At 52.7% G+C, this 13,806-nt stretch overlaps 1 protein-coding gene across 1 annotated transcript in view; it reads right to left on the reverse strand.

The window, feature by feature from the left end:
* Positions 1-3,976: 3,976 nt before the first annotated feature.
* LOC116958485 (mucin-2-like) overlaps positions 3,977-13,806 on the reverse strand; it is a 30,653-nt gene continuing 20,823 nt past the window's right edge. Inside the window, exons 11-14 of the mRNA XM_076063335.1 lie at positions 13,364-13,517; positions 6,496-6,622; positions 4,987-5,024; positions 3,977-4,521 (exon numbers count right to left, since the gene is read on the reverse strand). Of these exons, the coding sequence (XP_075919450.1) occupies positions 3,977-4,521; positions 4,987-5,024; positions 6,496-6,622; positions 13,364-13,517 (864 nt within the window). The remainder of the gene's footprint in view (positions 4,522-4,986; positions 5,025-6,495; positions 6,623-13,363; positions 13,518-13,806) is intronic.

A 13,806-nucleotide genomic window follows, 5' to 3' on the forward strand; every position in this document is an offset into this window, starting at 1 on the left:
CTCAGCAAGATCACCCCCGGGGCGTCGGACCTGTGCGAGTTCTGCGGCGCGGTCGAGGACCTGGCTCACCAATATCTGGAATGCCCACGGCTCGGCCCGCTGTTTCAGCTCCTGGGAACGTTTTTTGTGAAACTGGGGGTCCCCTTCTACAGGAGCCGTTTTGTCTGCGGGGTGCCTTACCTGACAAGCAGGTGGCACCACTTGGTGAACTTTGCCATCGCGCAGGCGAAAATGGCTATATACAAGACCCGCAAAAAGAAATTGCAGGGTGTCGCCGACAGCAGCTGCTCCGCGGTGGCGGTGCTGCGTGGACATCTTAAAGCGCGCATTCGGTTGGAATATGAATATCACGCCTCCGCCGAGGGCGCGCTGGCCGGCTTCCTTGAGCGGTGGGGGGCTGGCCAGGCCCTGTGTACCGTCACGGACGGCACGCTGACTTTTACTTTTTGAACGCTCCTGGTGCCCGCCCACACGTCATGCGAGCCGAGGCTCCTTCTGGCAGCGTGGGGCGAGCATGGACTTGTGTGGCGTTTTTTTTTGAGGATTGTGTTTTTTCTATTGTCTGTGCGCACGCAGGGATGAGTGGAGGTTGCGGTGTAACTCTCACTTCATCCGCGCTATGAAGTCCGTGCTTGTATGCACCAGTTGTGCCGTCGGTCGTGCGGGCGTTGACGTGCTTTACCGGTGTCGTTGTCATTTTTTGCTGTTTTTAGCTGGGACTACCCCCCCCCCCCCCATAAGCCTGGCGCGGATGACGCCCGGTCGCGCGCGTCGTTTGAGAAGGGGTTTTTTTTTCCGTGTACGGGATGCTGTAGGTGACCGCGTGTGTGCAGCCGCCCAGTGTCGTTTTTTTTTCCCCCCATCACCGTTGCTGCCTGGACTATGATCCAATGCACTGTGGCTCCACTGCAATAGCAGGTGGAAGCCTGAATAAAGGCAGTCAAAAGTCAAAGTCTCTCTCCCCGTGTCTCTCTCTCTCCCCGTGTCTCTCTCTCTCACCGTGTATCTCTCTCCCCGTGTCTCTCTCTCCCCGTGTCTGTCTCTCCGTGTCTCTCTCTCCCCGTGTCTCTCTCTCTCCCCGTGTCTCTCTCTCTCTCCCCGTGTCTCTCTCTCTCTCCCCGTGTCTCTCTCTCTCCCCGTGTCTCTCTCTCTCCCCGTGTCTCTCTCTCTCCCCGTGTCTCTCTCTCTCCCCGTGTCTCGCTCTCCCGTGTCTCTCTCTCCCCGTGTCTCTCTCTCCCCGTGTCTCTCTCCCCCCGTGTCTCTCTCTCCCCGTGTCTCTCTCTCCCCGTGTCTCTCCCCGTGTCTCTCTCTCCCCCCGTGTCTCTCTCTCTCCCCGTGTCTCTCTCTCTCCCCGTGTCTCTCTCTCCCCGTGTCTCTCTCTCCCCGTGTCTCTCTCTCCCCGTGTCTCTCTCTCCCCGTGTCTCTCTCTCCCCGTGTCTCTCTTTTTTTTACGATCAGAAGAAACAAGAAGATGCTCGGTGTAGTCGGCACTTTGCTCCGTTCATGATTTCGGGTTTTTTTTTAATGCTTTGCTTTATGTAACACCCCCCCCCCCCTTTTAAATGAAAGACCCAACATTTTTTTCTTTTTTCTTTCCCCTTTCCCTCTCACTCTACCCCCCTCTCTGCCCCCCTCTCTCTCTACCCCCCTCTCTGCCTCTCCTCTCTCTCTACCCCCTCTCTGCCCCCTCTCTTCCTACTCCATTTGGCTCTCTCTCGCTCTCTCTTTTTTCTTTGTAACTACGACAAGTGCTGCATCTGCACGCAGCCCTTCCCACAGTCAAACGGCCTCCGACGGGTAGCTTAGATCTGCATGCAGAGCTCTCCGTCATCTGCCACCGAGCACACGGCCTCCTCCAGCGCCCACTGCTCCTTGAAGGCCGGCACGGCGTGGGTCAGCCGCGCGTGGCGGAACTCCAGCCACACCCTGGCTCCGACCAGAGCGCGGAAGATGCCCAGGCTGCTGGCTGGACGTTGCCCCTCCAGAGCCACCTTCCTCGCCCTGTATATGGCGAACTTGGCGTAGCCGAACAGCACGTTGACCAGCCCCTGAAGATGTTGGGGTCCGTCGCCCTTCGGGTATCCAAAGATGAGGACCGTCGGGGAGAAGTGGAGGCTGAACCTTAGGAGGATGTTTCTCAGGACCTTGAACAGCGAGTCCAGGCTCTTGCACTCCACGTATTGGTGCGCCACCGTCTCCGCTTTACCGCAGAACCGGCACTCCGGGGACGTGTCGGTGAAGCGCGCCAGGGAGAAGGTGGTGGTGACGGTGCCGTGGGCGATGCTCCAGCTGAGGTCGCCGATGCGGTTGTACGTCGGTCTGCAGTAGAGTTGCCTCCAGCGAGGCCTCTCCGGAGAGACGCAGGGCAGGGCTTTCCTCCAGGCATGGTCCTTGTGGCTCCTCAGGGTGTCGTGTTGGTGGAACCGGACCATGTAGGAGTAGAGCACCTTCCTCTCTCCCCGTGTCTCTCTCTCTCCCTGTGTCTCTCTCTCTCCCCGTGTCTCTCTCTCTCCCCGTGTCTCTCTCTCCCGTGTCTATCTCTCCCCGTGTCTCTCTCTCCCCGTGTCTCTCCCCGTGTCTCTCTCTCTCCCCGTGTCTCTCTCTCTCCCCGTGTCTCTCTCTCCCCGTCTCTCTCTCTCCCCGTGTCTCTCTCTCCCCGTGTCTCTCTCTCCCCGTGTCTCTCTCTCCCCGTGTCTATCTCTCCCCGAGTCTCTCTCTCCCCGTGTCTCTCTCTCCCCGTGTCTCTCTCTCCCCGTGTCTCTCTCTCCCCGTGTCTCTCTATCCCCGTGTCTCTCTCTCCCCGTGTCTCTCTCTCCCCGTGTCTCTCTCTCCCCGTGTCTCTCTCTCCCCGTGTCTCTCTCTCCCCGTGTCTCTCTCTCCCCGTGTCTCTCCCCGTGTCTCTCTCCCCCCGTGTCTCTCTCTCCCCATGTCAATTACACACAGATACATACACAGATACATACAGATACAGATACACACAGACACACACACAGACACACACAGATACACAGACACACACATATACATACAGATACACACAGATACACACAGACACACACAGATACACACAGACACATATAGATACACATAGATACACACACAGCCACACACAGACACACACAGATACACACAGATACAGACAGATACACACAGATACAGACAGATACACACAGACACATACAGATAAACGTCTTCATTAACATAGTAGATTAAAACCAGCGTTCAGGGTTTGTGACTTGGTGCTCACATAATCGCAAACATTTAAGCAAGCAAACCAATTACTTTAAGAAACAAGAATAGACAATTTTGCATTCTCCATGTTTTTTCTTTATACGACTTAATCCCTCCGCCCCAGGAGTGATGGCACAGAGGTCACAGCGTTGAGTTGGTACCACTGTTCACCTGGGTTCGATTCCAGGCAGCTGCCTGTGGATATGTATATGGTCCTCAAGTGCAATTAATTTATTGACTGTCTGGTCACCAATGATTTATGCACTTGATTTAGCTCAATTCCAGCTGTGAGATAAAAAATGTCAGGTTGACTACCATGCAAATTACCTCACTCTCATTAGCAGAGCGAGTCGGAGGTTAAGGTGTGTAATATGTGTGTGGACATTAGAAATAGCTTCAAGGGATTTGTGAGGTCGCTTTATAATATCCGTTTTTGTGGGCTGTTTTCAAACACGAAGGACTGAACTTCTCTGGCAGAGTTCCATTCGTCTTCTGACGTGTCACCAATACTAAAATCAGGATAAACTGGGGGGGGGGGGGGGGGGGGAATTACACCAATAAATTTCCATCCTGAAACCCACCATCAAAGCATAAGTTACCTTCATCTGGCACTGGGGATGTCGGTGCTGTTGACAGAGGAGCAGTGGTTGCTGGAGAAATCAGCGAGCAGCAAAACCTGACCTTGTAGTTGTAGCAGAATGGCATGGTCTGATCCGTGTGTGAGCATTTCAACCCCACGTCCTTGTTACAAGTGATTGCCTGGCCCAACTCCTCCCAATGGTGTGTTCGGGTATTTGTCCGCACGGCAGTCGATGTTTTCCACCAAGAATTCCGGTGCGCAGACAACTTTCCCTGAGGCTATGACCTTCTGGTACGACTCCTCGTCGCCATCGTTGTCGGCGTCCGGAGAATGTTCGCTGTACCACTCAGACCAGCTTCCTGAGCAGGGCACTTGACTCACGCTCGTCGTCGCTGTTGGCTGCTGCACGGTGGCACCTTCAACCGGAGCGCCCACCGTGGTCGAACGTCCCTTGGGCGGTTGCATCGGAGCCACGTCGGGCACAGCTGTGCTCGAGCCGACGATGGGTGGCTCGGTTGGGAGCGGCGGTACGGCGGTGGTGGTGGTGGTGGCGTTGTTCACGTCGATGGGAGTTATCCCGCACTCCACGGAGTCTTCCACCTCCCCGAGTTGCAAGCAAGTTTTGGTGGTCGCGCAGTACTGATCGGGGTCTAATTCTCTTGATATGAAGGCGCCCAGCTCGTACAGTTGTTCGTGGTAACAGCATCCATCTGGATATAAAATATTAGTGAGCGTTATGGGGTCGGGGGGGGGGGGTTGTAATAACTGGCTTTTGAGCAATTGATTGCTCATTCCACTGCTAACACACTGCTGGGTGGACAGAGGCGAGGGGGGGTTTGAGAAACCTTCACCATATTTTCAACTTCTGCGCTGGGAGATTGAATCAAACTGGCAGCCTCTGGATTGCAAGCCCAGTATGCCAAGCATTACGCCGCAGCAGTACACCAATGTTGGTTTAATCGCACTGGTTATGCAATTCATTCGAGGGTGGCTACGTATTATGAAAGAGATCGCAATAATATCAGCTAATGACACGTATGCAAAAAGGTGATTTTGAGACAACAAAAGGTGACCATAGCCTCGGTCTTCCCATCGTGCCTGGGCATGTCACAGGCCATCTTAAAGAAAAGGTTCCCCCCTGTCCCTGACATGAAGGAATGGCTGTCCTTGGGTACCTGGTATTTCGCAAAGCAGCTCAGCATTGTCGCATGTGCTGCAGTCACACAGAGAAGACACACAACAAGGGCAATTATACAGGCACATGCCGTTGTATTTATAAAATAATGTTCAAAGTGAATGTGATACTGGAGAGAATGAGCACTCAAGCAGAGCACATGGATGGCCGTCGGTGTCCAGTGGAAGAGGTTCAGTAATTCCGCACAAACCGATGGCTTTTCAATCACCAGTGCGCATACTCATGCCGTCTGCTGCTGCATGCAGCTTAAATTATCACGCAAGCAATGTTCCGACCGAATGTTTTCAGTTTATCTTTTGTGTTGCAATTGCCGCGATTGGGGATTTACCTTGTGACCTACGTTGTAACAGGACTGTAAATTATCATAATATAAACTATCTACATAAATAAAGATATTTAACCTGTATGTATCAAAAACCTCTAGTGTACTTTCCGACAAGGTAGGAAGCTGAAATGTGCTACCCAGTAAACTTTTATGACACAAATAGCAGGAGAAACAATCTGAATATTCGAGATTTTTTTTTATTTTAAGGCCCCCAAATCTCTATTTTAAGCACTCAATAAACATGTTTGTTCGTGTCATTCAGCAGAAACCATTCAAAATATAACATTGCGGGTTTTTTTCTTTTGATAAAACGTTAAACAGCAATAAAATTCTATCTTTTATTGTTTTTGAGACATTTCGGATTCAAGTGGTTTTGAATGAAAAAATAACACATGTTATGATGTTCAAATCTGAATAATTCCAAAACGGTAAAAGATAGGAGCTTCCCCTCATAGAATATAAAGTTCATTTTTTTGTGTTCTTTCTAATAAAAAAAAAGAGCGTAATCTTTAAATTGAGCGATTTCTGATGGGTACGTCTTTAAATATAAGAAGTTGAATCAAGTTGTCAACACATTTGTGTTTTTTTTGCGGAAAATACCTAATTTTTTTAGTAGGTGTTAGTGTCTGATCGTAGATAAAAATTGTAAAAAAAAACATCAGGTTCATTTTTATATTTATTGAAAACTTGTGTCTGGCGAAGACAGGCTTAATGAACTAATTCTAATATAAACAATGATAATTATTTTTTCTTATTTTACCAGGTAAGGCTCACTGTACCTATTCAGCTCTTTTTCTTAGAAGCCACCTTGCCCACAAGTGAGAGCCCAACAAAGTGGCTTATCACGTGTCAATATATATCAGCCAAATCCTCTAAATGCGTGTTCCTTAATGTGGAGGGAAAAACCGGAGGACCCCGGGGAAAAATCAACGTGACCACGAGGAGAGAGACACGCAAACTCCAAATATAAAAGCGTCAGGGTCGGGATCGAACCCACGACCTCCTGCATAACAGGCGAGGCAGTCAACATCTCCTAGCCACCGTGCTAACCCATCGCACCACGGCAGCATCCGTGCATTCGGGACAGACGAAACATGTCAAATGGACGCGATGTTGATCCTTGAGCACGCGGTGTCAATGTGGGTGAAAGCAGAGGGATCTCACCAGATTTGGCAAGTCTTGACGATGTGGATCTGCTGCCTGGCCAGGATGACGTCATCCTCAACAAAGCAGCTGCAGTTGGTTTTTGGCACGCAGTATTGCGCGTCTGGCGGGCAGTGCGGGTAGCAGCCTGCAGCAAGAATAGCGGTGAATCGTCATCCCTACGGCTCGCACCAACACCAGGACTACCGTCACTACTAAGACCAAGGGGCCATCCATAAATGACGTCACGCGATTTTGGACGATTTTTGACCCCCCTACCCCCTTGTCACACGGCGTCACAAAAAGTCAGACCCCCCCCCCTCAAATATGACGTTACAAAGTTCTGCATTCTGATGTTGTAGGAGTGTTGTTATAACAATTCTATATTTATTTAAAGTTGCGCATTTTTATGTGACGTCACATTTCTCAAACCCCCCCCCCCGTCACACATCGTGACGTCATTTATGGACGGCCCCATAGCTCGCACCAACACCAGGACTACCGTCACTACTAAGACTAACACCAACCGCCATTCACCACTAGTGGCGGTTACATCACCACGGCACTTGTGCCATGCTAAGGGGCCATCCATAAATGACGTCACGCACCTGGGGGGGGGGTCAGACATTTGTGACGATGTGTGACGGGGGGGGGTTAGAAATATGACGTCACGTCAAAATGCGCAACTTAATTAAATAGACTTTTTAAGCAATGTTTTCTCCTACAACATCAGAGTGCAGCATCACATTAAATACGCACTACAATGACAATAGTTTAAAGCGATTTGAAGCATATTTTATTTTTGTGGGGGGTGGGGGGGCAGAGCTTTGTGACGTCATATTTGAGGGGGGGTCTGACTTTTTGTGACGCCGTGTGACTAAGGTGGGGGGGGGGGGGTGTTAAAAAAAATCGTCCAAAATCGCGCGACGTCATTTATGGATGGCCCCAAAGTGCACTTTGAGGTCACGTGAAGTGGCGAAGGCCCACTGGCAGGAGGTCACGGAACAGACCCAGGTGCCACGGGTTGAATGACTGGGATGAGTGGCAGATGCACCAACTGTGCTTCCCACTGCGCCACTGTTCTGCGTTTTAGCTGCTTGTTGTTGTGAGCGTCGCTCCTCTGCCCTCCTTTATTGCTGGAGGACGACTGCCGCCAACTCCCCAAGGAGCGTCCTTCTCGCGCCTCCCACAGGGGCCGATCTTGACACTGCTGCTGCTGTTGTTGTTTTCCTCGCACTTTCTGTTTATAGGTGGCGTCGTGTCGCCACTTTCGAAGGGTTTAGCCAGAGATCAATCTATTTAATTTTTGGTCCGTGTTTTAGGCAACTGAGAAAATGGGAGACGTCTTCTGGCGTTGCTTGGCACAAAGGGCAGCAGTTTGGGTCGTTTGGGTCGATTCGATTTTGGTAATCGGCGAGCATGGAGCAGTGACCTGCCGCTGCTCGTACCAGTTGTCGGTAAGTCCAATCAGCTCCACATCCTTCGGCTCCACATGAGTCCATCTTTTCTCTAGCCTGTGCCATGCCCGTTTAGTCCCATATATCTGGCCAAACAGATGCTCCTTGGGCATGTGGTGGCTTAGCATGCAGGCTACATAACCCAGCTAACGCAGCCAACCACTAACACCACCACTACCGCTATTAACATTGGCAACCAATGCCATCAGTACTGGCACCACCACTGCCACCACAACTATCACAATAATGGAGCGTTTTGTAAGGTTGCACTCAGGGTCAGCAGATCAGAGGAGGTGGACAAACGTATGCATTCAGAGGATGTTGATACTGACGATGATGACGACGATGACAATGATGACGACAAGAACGATTATGATGCTAATGAGTTGATAGTGATGATGCAGTCAAAACAAACCTTCGATGGGAGGCAGGGAACCTTGGTTCAGTTTCTGGAGGTGGCTGCAGGTGCTGGGAAGGGAACTGCATGGATTGCAGTGCCACGTGCATTCCGATTCCTCGTTGTAGAAGTCGCAGAAGACGGCTGAAGGTGGGGGGGGGGGGTGCGTCGCGCGGAGGGGAGAGGGATTAACAGAGGTAACATCATAAGAAACTCATCATTGGCATCGATCTCCGCGATGCCTGAAGGGTTGCACCACTAGCTCGGCACGACATCCAACGTTTCTCACCGCGCGCTAGGGGTTTCTTCAGGAATTTCATCTGCTAGAGAAGCTCGTAGCGCGCGAAGCAAAATGTCGGGAAAATCGTCCGGAGCAAAACGTGGAACGACCCGAAAAACACACCGTCAGGCTATGTGTGTGTGTGTGTGTTTGTTGAACTTCTTTCCCACCGTACGTAGCCAATCGTGCTAATCGGTGGTGTGGACTATACGGTAGACACCCTCTTAACGACGGCATTTGGTTCAACAAAACCGGTCATTAAGTGATTTGGTCGTTAAGCGAGTATAGTAAATACAGGCAAGTCCCCGGGTTACGGAAGGGTTAGGTTCCTGAGCAATATCCACAATCCGAATTTTCCGTATGTCGGAAACTGAACCATTTTCCCCGAAAATCACGATGAAATCCCACATCCGGAAATAGTTGTGCCTCCCCTACGGTTTGCACTCAGTGCTGTATCGTGCTGTTGTCCGTTTTCTATCACTACCCATGTCGTATCGCAGTACATACGCTCTGCACTTCTTATGATTCTTTCATTTGATCGAATATCTACCCTAACACTGCCCATAATTAAACTAATGGAACATAAACTGTATCCAATTGTTGATTTTAATATTCATTGTTAACAGAAAGCAGTCACTTCCGAATGTTTACCGTGCATTTGGCTAGACCTAGACTTCACATACAAAAAGACAAAGATCCCCCAGTATCGCCTTAACAGACTTCTAGGGCAAGTGCTGAGTCGCTGAGAGCAGAGTTGCTGTGTGCAGAGTGTCTGAGTGCGGAGTCTCTGTGTGCGAAGTCTCTGTGTGTGGAGTCGCTGTGTGCAGAGTCTCTGAGTGTGGAGTCGCTGTGTGCAGAGTCGCTGTGTGTGGAGTCGGTGAGTGCGGAGTCGCTGAATGTAGAGTCTCTGTGTGTGAAGTCGCTGAGTGCAGAGTCGCTGTGTGCAGAGTCGCTGAGTGTGAAGTCGCTGAGTGTGAAGTCGCTGAGTGCAGAGTCACTGTGTGCAGAGTCGCTGAGTGCGGAGTCGCTGTGTGTAGAGTCTCTGTGTGTGAAGTCGCTGAGTGTGGAGTCGCTGTGTGCAGAGTCGCTGAGTGTGAAGACGCTGTTTGCGGAGTCTCTGAGTGTGGAGTCGCTGTGTGCAGAGTCGCTGTGTGCAGAGTTTCTGAGTGCGGAGTCGCTGTGTGCAGAGTCGCTGAGTGTGAAGACACTGAGTGTGGAGTCGCTGTGTGCGGAGTCGCTGAGTGCGGAGTCGCTGAATGCGAAGTCTCTGAGTGCAGAGTCGCTGAGTGCGGAGTCGCTGAGTGCGGAGTCGCTGTGTGCGGAGTCGCTGTGTGCGGAGTCGCTGTGTGCAGAGTTGCTGTGTGTGGAGTCGCTGAGTGTGGAGTCGCTGTGTGCAGAGTCGCTGAGTGTGAAGACGCTGAGTGTGGAGTCGCTGTGTGCGGAGTCGCTGAGTGCGGAGTCTCTGAGTGTGGAGTCTCTGAGTGCAGAGTCTCTGAGTGTGGAGTCTCTGAGTGCGGAGTCTCTGAATGCGAAGTCTCTGAGTGCAGAGTCGCTGAGTGCGGAGTCGCTGAGTGTGGAGTCGCTGTGTGCAGAGTGTCTGAGTGCGGAGTCGCTGTGTGTGGAGTCTCTGAGTGCAGAGTCGCTGAGTGCGGAATCGCTGAGTGTGGAGTCGCTGTGTGCGGAGTCGCTGTGTGCAGAGTCTCTGAGTGTGGAGTCGCTGTGTGCAGAGACGCTGTGTGCAGAGTCTCTGAGTGCGGAGTCGCTGTGTGCAGAGTCGCTGAGTGTGAAGAAGCTGAGTGCAGAGTCTCTGAGTGCGGAGTCTCTGAGTACGGAGTCTCTGAATGCGAAGTCTCTGAGTGCAGAGTCGCTGAGTGCGGAGTCGCTGAGTGTGGAGTCGCTGTGTGCAGAGTCGCTGTGTGTGAAGACGCTGAGTGTGGAGTCGCTGTGTGCGGAGTCGCTGAGTGCGGAGTCTCTGAGTGCGGAGTCTCTGATTGCGAAGTCTCTGAGTGCAGAGTCGCTGAGTGCGGTGTCGCTGAGTGTGGAGTCGCTGTGTGCAGAGTCGCTGTGTGTGGAGTCGCTGAGTGTGGAGTCGCTGTGTGCAGAGTCGCTGAGTGTGAAGACGCTGTTTGCGGAGTCTCTGAGTGTGGAGTCGCTGTGTGCAGAGTCGCTGTGTGCAGAGTCGCTGAGTGTGAAGACGCTGAGTGTGGAGTCGCTGTGTGCGGAGTCGCTGAGTGCGGAGTCTCTGAGTGCGGAGTCGCTGAATGCGAAGTCTCTGAGTGCAGAGTCGCTGAGTGCGGAGTCGCTGTGTGCGGAGTCGCTGTGTGCGGAGTCGCTGTGTGCAGAGTCGCTGTGTGTGGAGTCGCTGAGTGTGGAGTCGCTGTGTGCAGAGTCGCTGAGTGTGAAGACGCTGAGTGTGGAGTCGCTGTGTGCAGAGTCGCTGAGTGTGAAGACGCTGAGTGTGGAGTCGCTGTGTGCGGAGTCGCTGAGTGCGGAGTCGCTGAGTGCGGAGTCTCTGAGTGCGGAGTCTCTGAATGCGAAGTCTCTGAGTGCAGAGTCGCTGAGTGCGGAGTCGCTGAGTGTGGAGTCGCTGTGTGCAGAGTGTCTGAGTGCGGAGTCGCTGTGTGTGGAGTCTCTGAGTGCAGAGTCGCTGAGTGCGGAATCGCTGAGTGTGGAGTCGCTGTGTGCGGAATCGCTGTGTGCAGAGTCTCTGAGTGTGGAGTCTCTGAGTGCGGAGTCGCTGTGTGCAGAGTCGCTGAGTGTGAAGAAGCTGAGTGTGGAGTCTCTGAGTGTGGAGTCTTTGAGTGCAGAGTCTCTGAGTGCGGAGTCTCTGAGTGCGGAGTCTCTGAATGCGAAGTCTCTGAGTGCCGAGTCGCTGAGTGCGGAGTCGCTGAGTGTGGAGTCGCTGTGTGCAGAGTCGCTGTGTGTGAAGACGCTGAGTGTGGAGTCGCTGTGTGCGGAGTCGCTGAGTGCGGAGTCTCTGAGTGCGGAGTCTCTGAATGCGAAGTCTCTGAGTGCAGAGTCGCTGAGTGCGGAGTCGCTGAGTGTGGAGTCGCTGTGTGCTGAGTGTCTGAGTGTGGAGTCGCTGTGTGCAGAGTCGCTGTGTGCGGAGTCGCTGTGTGTGGAGTCGCTGTGTGCAGAGTCTCTGAGTGCGGAGTCTCTGAGTGCGAAGTCTCTGAGTGCGGAGTCTCTGAGTGCGGAGTCTCTGAATGCGAAGTCTCTGAGTGCAGAGTCGCTGAGTGCGGAGTCGCTGAGTGTGGAGTCGCTGTGTGCTGAGTGTCTGAGTGTGGAGTCGCTGTGTGCAGAGTCGCTGTGTGCGGAGTCGCTGTGTGTGGAGTCGCTGTGTGCAGAGTCTCTGAGTGCGGAGTCTCTGAGTGCGGAGTCTCTGAGTGCGGAGTCTCTGAATGCGAAGTCTCTGAGTGCAGAGTCGCTGAGTGCGGAGTCGCTGAGTGTGGAGTCGCTGTGTGCTGAGTGTCTGAGTGTGGAGTCGCTGTGTGCAGAGTCGCTGTGTGCGGAGTCGCTGTGTGTGGAGTCGCTGTGTGCAGAGTCTCTGAGTGCGGAGTCGCTGAATGCGAAGTCTCTGAGTGCAGAGTCGCTGAGTGCGGAGTCGCTGAGTGCGGAGTCGCTGTGTGCGGAGTCGCTGTGTGTGGAGTCGCTGTGTGCAGAGTCGCTGTGTGTGGAGTCGCTGTGTGCAGAGTCGCCGTGTGCGGAGTCTCTGAGTGCGGAGTCCCTGTGTGCAGAGTCGCTGTGTGTGGAGTCGCTGTGTGCAGAGTCGCTGTGTGTGGAGTCGCTGTGTGTGGAGTCGCTGTGTGCAGAGTCGTTGAGTGTGAAGACGCTGAGTGTGGAGTCGCTGTGTGCAGAGTCGCTGAGTGCAGAGTCTCTGTGTGTAGAGTCGCTGAGTGCAAAGTCGCTGAGTGCAGAGTTGCTGAGTGCGGAGACGCTGAGTACGGAGTCGCTGTGTGCAGAGTCGCTGAGTGCGGAGACGCTGAGTGCGGAGACGCTGAGTGCAGAGTCGCTGAGTGTGGAACCGCTGATAGCAGAGCTGCTGAGTGCAAGATAGGTGGGGTGCAGAATAGACAAGAGCGGGGAGAAGTCAAGTGTATGTGACCGTAAAGAAAAGAGATATAGGAGTGCCTACAACTGGCGCGAGACAGCAGAAATAAAGTGTAAGCAGGTGACTTATTACTCCGTGTCGGTGTGAGGATTTTTTAAAGACACTAGACTATATAGCAGTGTACACTACACTACTATACACTACACTACTATATACTACACTGCTATCCACTAAACTACTATATACTACACTATACACAACACTACTATCTACTACACTATACACAACACTACTATATGCTACACATTTGGCTCTATGGAGGCCCGTGGTTAAGTGATTAGTTGTGAACAGGGGTGCTCGTTAAGAGGGGTTCTAATCTCCTGTGAAAACACATGCGGTGATTTTTTTAAATGGTCGCTGTCATCGTGGCCATCATCATCATTATCATCCTCGCTTCGGCAACCCAAAGCCCCCGGTCGGTCAGTCCGCATTTGCTGGGAAGTCGCTCCCTCTCACACGAACCGTCGTGTCGGGACAATGGCGCCGTGGGAGATGCGCTGAGCGGCTGAGCAAACCGTTCATTGCCCGAGGCCGAGCGGCCGGGTTTGAGGAGCAAAGAGGACAAACGAGCAGGCCGGTGAGTGGAGCGACCGTGACCACCTACCGCCCCCCCCCCCTCCCCCTGTCACATGCATTCCACTCACGGCAGCGGTCGGGAGTCCTCCACTTGATGCACACGCCGGCCTCGTTGCAGACCTGGGCGTACGCAGCCACCGCAGTGCAGAAGCACTCGCAGTCGCTGCCATCGCATGCGCACGAGTCGTGAATGCACGCCTCCAGGAACGGCGCATGGTCCACCTGGGTCAGGACAAGGGGAGCGAGGTGATATTGGAAATCCGCGATCAGTCGCCGACAGAAAGACAAGGGAGAGGCGCAGCCACGTCGGGTGTCGAGGACGTCCACAAAACAACAACAACCGCCGTTCACCACTAAGTGGCGGTGACGTCACCACGTCAGGTGAAGAAACGGGACTCTCCGGAAGACAGCGCTGTCTTCCGGACAGTCCTGTTTCTTCACCTGAGGAAGGCTACTTGTGTTGTGGCCAAAACGTCGTGAGAATTTATTCTGTTATTATTTTTTAATTATT

Source organism: Petromyzon marinus, unplaced genomic scaffold, assembly GCF_048934315.1.
Source record: "Petromyzon marinus isolate PM22_M1 ecotype Great Lakes invasive population unplaced genomic scaffold, UKy_Petmar_22M1.pri1.0 PM_Scaffold_10, whole genome shotgun sequence".
Taxonomy (NCBI): domain Eukaryota; kingdom Metazoa; phylum Chordata; class Hyperoartia; order Petromyzontiformes; family Petromyzontidae; genus Petromyzon; species Petromyzon marinus.